Raw genomic sequence first — 7,247 nt, 5'->3', positions numbered from 1 at the left:
AATTCAGCACTGTAACAATCACTGACCAAGCTTTTCCATTCTGCTCCCCATCCTCAGACCACCAGTCCTGAGCCACAAGATGCAACCAATGGTCATATTCAGAAGTTTAAAGCCATTATGTTCATTGTCTGTTTATCAATGCTGAAACCTTTCCCAAAAGTCACCCAAAATATTAAATACTTCCCTACACATCCTAGTAGCCAGTGCTTAGTCATATGCCCAACCCAAACAATTCCTGGTAAGGAGGGGAAAACCGGGCTACTTCAAAGTTCTCCAGCAAGGAAGGAGCAGAGAGCAGCCTTCCAACCTGCTGCATGAATACAGGTAAACAAGGGAGAAAGAGTCAGGACACAATAGCTGCCATCCTGTTATGCAAAGGGTTCCTGGGATCCAACCACTTGAGCTGTGCCACTGTAGCTCTTTAGGCACTCCTTGGAAACATGTCAGGAGTAGAAAGAGAAGGGTAATTTCTTTATACAGCACTGTTTTTACTGTCAGAGTGTAATGAGCACTACTGTTTGCAGCTAGTTCTTAACACAAGCTTGTGCTAACAGTGTACCCTGCCTTTGCATACATTCTGAAATGCATTATTAAAGTGACTAAAACCCAAGACAGTTGAACACTTCAAAAAAAGGCATTGTTTGGTTTCTTTATTAATGAGCAGATCAGTAACAATGGACAGAACCATTTGTATATGCCAAGACATAATAAGTGGTGTGGTACTTCTCCAAAACTTTTTCTTATAAAAAATTTCAAACAAAACTCTTTTAAGAAAGTACAATGAATACTCATGTACCTAACACTAAGTTCAACACGTGCTAAAATTTTGCCATTTTTGTTTCATCTATATATGTATGTTTTTCCTGAACCACTTCAAAGCTGCAGACATCATGACAGTTCATCTCTATATATTCAGCATGTGGGTCTTAGACATAGATACTAACATAACAATTACCACACCTAAGAAAATTAACTCTAATTCCATAATGTCATCTAATACCATTCCATGTTCAAATTCCTCTAACTGCCTCCAAAGTATCTATGTAGATGTCTTGTTGGGCTTAATGTCTTTTGAATTTGATTAAGGCCTATGCACTGCATTTAATTATGTCTCTTTAATAAAACATAATCCCCCCACCATTTCTTTTTAAAAATGACATAGACTTTTTGATGAGACCAAGCCAGGTATCTTATAAATGTCCCACATTCTGGATTTGCCCGATTTAAATTCTCTCCTGATGTTGCTCCTCTGTCTCCTGTATTTCCTGTAATCTAAAAGTTAAGTCTAAATACTTGCTTAAATTCAGATTTAACATTCTGGCAAAACAATACTGCCAATGTGACATAACTACTTCATACTGCATTTCCTCAAAAGGCACATGTCGCTACCATTACTGTTACATTTAATCAGTTGGTTAAAGTGGGGCAGTCATTCCATTGTTAAGGTACTTTTTTTCCAATTTCAATGAGTAAGATATCTGTAGGAGATACTCTGGCACTAACAAGCATCCCATATCCCTCACATCTAGTGATTTTAGCATTCATTCATGATCTTTGCCTAGATGCACTCGGGGTTGCAAATAAGCAAGTTTCCAAATTCTGTCATTCCTTCTGCATTTATTAGCTGACATTATTCTATAAAAAATAGCTTTCCATGATGGAGATGAACAACTGCTCCTACTAAAAGGGCAAGATAAAAACCTAATTCTTTCCCCCTAATTAAAGAGTAAGGAGTTTGTTTAAGAGTCACTTTTAATGGTAGAAATGACTTTAGCCTCTTTCTCTTTTTTGTATCACTATGGACTCGGGTTTTTGTTTATTCAAAATGTTACAGTCAATCAGTCATTCCTTTTGATCATCAAAGTGCCTCAAATTTGGCCAGTGGAAGCCTCTTCTAGCTAGCTTCTGTGTCCTTTCTCACATTCCCATTAATCTTTGCATGCTTCCTTGGTTTCTGACCCAGGAGGTCCCAGGCTCACCTTGGACACTTCCAAGACTCAGATCTAGACCCAGCTATTTCTCCAAGGAGTACTGGTTCCTTTAGAAGCATTGTTAGGGACTGAATTTGCTCATCACTACAGGGTGTCGTTGCTTCTAGGTCCTCTCAGTGAACAGAGCTAGGAAATATATATATAATTTTTTTTAAGTGAGTGACATTTTCAATTCATATTTGTCATTATGGGGAATTTTATATAAATACTTTGATTTTTTTATGGTCATCTCTTAAACTGGAAATTTTGGTTCCTGGTAACTTTAACAATTTATTTTTGCTTACCTATATTATACACAAAATAGATTCAAAATAACACCAATGTTACTAACATGGAAATTAATGAGTGACATTTATCATTTTTTTTACAGTTCTTTTTGTCCTGAAACATCCCACTAAGGATGTACAGTGAAAATACTGTGTTCAGAGGTCTCTTGAAAGACTGACTTTTTCTATGTGGTTAAGTTACCAATTTGATATAAACTTAGACTGATTTCTCTCTGCTTTCAATTTCAGAATCCGCTTTTTTTATATGTAAATCAATTTCATTTATTCAGAGGTTAAAACTTCATCAAAAAGTATATACAAAGAAGCCTTGCCTCCATCCTCGAGCCCACTACCCTACTCACTCCTGTCTCCTAGGTATTCATTTTCTAGTTTATAGTTTATCCTCCCATTTTGTAGTTTATCCTCATTTGCAAAAATAAGCTACATATATACATACACACATATATATGTACATACACACATTATAAATATATATGTGTGTATATGTATACACACACACATACTTCCCTTAATTCATAAACAAAAGGTAGCAAGCTATATAGTTCTCTGTATCTTTTCTAACTTAATTTTATGTACTTCAAATTTGTCAAGCATGTCACTTATAATGTATATTGTACTATAAAAATACAAAGAAACACTGGTGGCATCTAGTGTGGGAAACCTGTCATAACAGTATTTAAGCTATGGGGAGACATTTCCTACTGACAACTATGTTGAGTTCCACTATGTAAATTAAATATACACAACATATGTATGTTGCCTACTAACATATGTAACCCCTACTTATCTCAGGTACTCAAGTATCTAATGCTGTCAGCTTGCTGCTGCAACTTGTGTTTTTCAAAAGGCTTCATAGTCCAAAAATGAATATCATTAACATTAGATATATTTTTTGTATTTTCAAAATTTGGTAGCACAACTGAAACATGAATTATATTACATTATTTCTAGAAAAAAAAGTATCTCTATCTCCTAAATTGACAGATGTCTCCTTGGTCTTCTCTGCTTATATAATAATGTTTGATTTTTTTTCTCTTGAAAGCATTCATACACATAAAACATTTACATAGTTTCACACCAATAACAATTACCTGATGTGCTGTAAGCTGTGACTTTGTAAATGCGTTTATACTTTTGTCACATTGTTTTTTCCCTATGATTTCTCTGAAGCATGTACTGTATTTGATTTTTTGGTGGATACTATTATACAGGATGTTCTCAGAGGTCACTCCCCATTGAAGTTCTCTCAAATTAAGTATGATGGCATAATTTTCCCATTTTCATTTCATTCATGGAGAGCCCTCCAGCCCCTACCATTTGTGTGTTTTCTGATGCTAACGAAGGACTAAATTTACACAAAAAGAGTTTTTCACATTATTACATTCATAAAGTTTTTCCGAAGTTTTCCCTGCTGTGGTAAAATCTGACTTCACACAGGAGGATTTTCCGCATTTGTTACAATTTAGGGTATCACTCTTGTGTGAATTGTATGATGACCAGTAAGAGTTGACTTCTTGCAGAAGGTTTTCCCACATTCGTTACATTCATAGGGTTTCTCCCCTGTGTGTGTTCGTTGATGTACTGTGAGGGTTGACTTCATACAGAAGGATTTCCCACATCTATTACATTCATAGGGCTTCTCCCCTGTGTGGGTTCTCTGATGATTGATGAGGTTTGACTTCACATAAAAAGTTTTCCCACATTCATTACATTCAAAAGGGTTCTTCCCTGCGTGAGTTCTCTGATGCACAGTGAGGTGTGATTTCATGCAGAAAGATTTGTCACATTCATTACATTTATAAGGCTTCTCTTCTGTGTGAGTTCTCTGGTGAATGGTTAAGGCTGACTTATAGCAAAAGGATTTGCCACACTTATTACACTCATGGGGTTTCTCACCAGTGTGTGTTCTCTGATGTTCAATGAGATGTGACTTCTGGAAGAAAGTTTTCCCACATTCATTACACTCATAGGGTTTCTCCCCTGTGTGTGTTCGCTGATGTTTAGTAAGGTGTGACTTCTGGAAGAAGGTTTTCCCACATTCTTTACATTCATACGGTTTCTCCCCTGTATGGATTCTCTGATGTTGACTGAGGGCTGACTTCATATAAAAGGATTTCCCACATTCATTGCATTTATAGGGTTTCTCCCCTGTATGAGTTCTCTGATGTACAGTTAGGGTTGACTTATGGCGAAAGGTTTTCTGACATTCATTACATTCATAGGGTTTCTCTTGTGAATGTGTTCTCTGATGATCAGTGAGATTTGACTTCATAGCAAAGGCTTTCCCACATTCATTACATACATGGGGTTTCTTTCCTGTGTGATTTCTCTGATGTATATTAAGATATGACTTCACATAGAATGACTTTTCACATTCATTACATTTATAAGGTTTCTCTCCAGTGTGAGTTCTCTGGTGTACAACTAAGGTTGATTTCATATGGAAGGACTTCCCACATTCGTTACATTCATGTGGCCTCTCCCCTGTGTGAGTTCTCCTATGTTTAGTGAGGGCTGACTTTTTGTAGAAGGACTTCTCACATTCATTACATCCATAGGGTTTCTCCCCTGTATGAGTTCTCTGATGTACAATGAGGATTGAATTCATAGAGAAGGATTTGCCACACTCGTTACAGTCATAGGGTTTCTCCCCTGTGTGAATTTTCTGATGTTTAGTGAGATTTGACTTCACACAAAAGGCTTTCCCACATTCATTACAATCATAGGGTTTCTTACCTGTGTGAGTTACCTGATGTATAATTAGGGCTGACTTATAACAGAAGGATTTGCCACACTCAGTACATTTATAGGGTTTCTCATCTATATGCTTCCCTTGATGTACACTTAGGGCCGACTTATAGTAGAAAGATTTTCCACATTCATTGCATCCATAAGGTTTCTCCCCTGTGTGTGTTCTCTGATGGTCAGCAAATTGTGACTTCTGGAAGAAAGTCTTCCCACATTCATTACATTTGAAAGGTTTCTCCCCAGTATGTGTTTTTTGGTGTTTAGTTAAGTTAGATTTCACACAGAAAGATTTCCCACATTCCTTACATTCATATGGTTTCTCCCCTGTGTGAGTTCTTTGATGATGATTCAAGTTTGATTTTGCATAGAAAGATTTCCCACATTCATTACACTGATAGGGTTTCTCTCCTGTGTGAATTCTCTGATGGACTCGTAGGGCTGAGCTATGACGGAAAGGTTTCTTACACTCATTACATACATAAAGCTTCTTTTCTGACTGTGTTCCCTGGTGATCAGTGAGGGATGACTTCACAGGGGTTTTACCACATTCATTGGGTTTCTCTTTTGGGTGAGTTCTCCGAGAGTCAGTGAATTGTGATTTCTGGAGGGTTTTCACACAGTTATTACTTTCACATTGTTTCTCTCTTATGTGCATCATATGATGTTGAGTGAGATGGGACTCCTGGCAAAAAGATTTCTTGCAATGACTACATTCAAAGGTTCTCTTTCCTATGTGAATTCTATGAGGTTGTATGAGATGTGACTTCTTGCTGAAATTCTCATTTTCACTAGATTCATGGGTTTTCTGCCCTGTGTTAACTTTCTGATGTTTAAAGAGGATTAACTTCTCACATTCATTAACTTCAGAGTGATTCTTCCTTGTGTGAGGTTCCTGATGAACTCTGGGCGTTGATGTGGCACTGACATTTTCCCCATGTTCCTTAGAATCACAGGGTATCTCTCCTGTTTCAGACATTTTATGTGTTATGATGGCTGCCTTCTCAGGGAAGGTGTTTCCACATTCATTATCTTCCAAAGGTGGTCCCAAAGTTTTGATTTCCTGTTGCTCAATGAAGTGCTCATTAAGACTTGAGGATTTCCCACCTTGGTTATATTCATCACGTTTCTTTCCAATGTGAATCTTTTCTTGATTATCAAAAGGCAACTTCTCACATACATTAATTTCATCAGAGTTCTTACTTGCATAATTTTTATCACTAATACTTGATTCTGAAACATATTTCAAACTCATTCCACATGAGTCAGACTGGGAGGGTGTTTTTCTCAAAGAAACCTGGTTTGTGCCCAGATTCAGTGCTTTTCCAAAAACATTCTCTCTCTTCTTAATGAATGTGTTGTTGCTGAGGAATGAAGTGCCCCACAAATGTTTATCTTGGTTTTTCTGGCTTCTGTTTATCAGGTCATTTAACTTCTGGACTTCTAGAAATGAGAAAAATTAAGTGTACTTTAAAATTTTTAATACATTTCTTATATAAGTGAGATTTATTATATCACTGCCTCTATTTTCAGGCCCAGGATCCTAGGATAAAATCTCAAGCACATAGTTCTCCTTGGTTCAGAAAAACTTAAAATAAAAAACATCTGCTATATTAGAAAATGGAGAGGAGAATTAATAATGAACACACATATATTTGCTAATATTAAAAATATAACCCTCAAAACTGAAAAGAGAAGGGGAAATTAAATAAGAACAGTGAATGGAGGGCAAAGCATTACAGAGAAACTCAAAAATGGGGTGAGCCCAACAGAAACCATGAACAGGAAATGGAGTGAAAATGAATGTTAAGAGATATGGATGTTAAGAAGAAATATTACAGGAAGGCTTAGATGTGTAATAATAAAGGTGATATAGATCTATATAGATATAGCCTACTATCTATATGCCAACAGATAAAATAAGATGTATATTAGTTTCTCAAGATAACTTTATAAAAATAAATATCTTCTAAAATATTCATTACCAAACACAAGTCACAAGTCTGACAGATTCTTATGGTCAGCTATCTTGCTAGTCAGCTTTGGCTCTACTAACTACTCAGATATCCTCCAGGAAATGTCCCTCTCTAACTCTCCCCATTTTGCTCTCTCTCTCTCTCTCACACACACACACACACACACACACACACTTTTCCACATTATGTCCCTTAAACTACATTTTCTTTAAAAACCTGAATGTAGTCATTATGTACACTTTGCATTA

At 36.5% G+C, this 7,247-nt stretch overlaps 1 protein-coding gene across 1 annotated transcript; it reads right to left on the bottom strand.

Annotated features, from left to right (window-relative positions):
- Positions 1–3,740: 3,740 nt before the first annotated feature.
- LOC138394621 (zinc finger protein 268-like) lies at positions 3,741–5,681 on the bottom strand. The gene has a single exon (XM_069486782.1). It carries the CDS (start codon positions 5,679–5,681, stop codon positions 3,741–3,743), a length of 1,941 nt encoding a protein of 646 aa, XP_069342883.1.
- Between the last annotated feature and the right edge of the window lie 1,566 nt (positions 5,682–7,247).

This window comes from Eulemur rufifrons, chromosome 14 (genome assembly GCF_041146395.1).
Source record: "Eulemur rufifrons isolate Redbay chromosome 14, OSU_ERuf_1, whole genome shotgun sequence".
Taxonomy (NCBI): domain Eukaryota; kingdom Metazoa; phylum Chordata; class Mammalia; order Primates; family Lemuridae; genus Eulemur; species Eulemur rufifrons.
Note: the sequence above shows the minus strand (reverse complement) of the source record. Positions and strands in the feature narration are given on the sequence as shown.

Excerpts from the sequence above, each read along its gene's own strand:
- LOC138394621 (XM_069486782.1), bottom strand. The coding sequence starts at position 5,681 with ATGCACATAAGAGAGAAACAATGTGAAAGTAATAACTGTGTGAAAACC.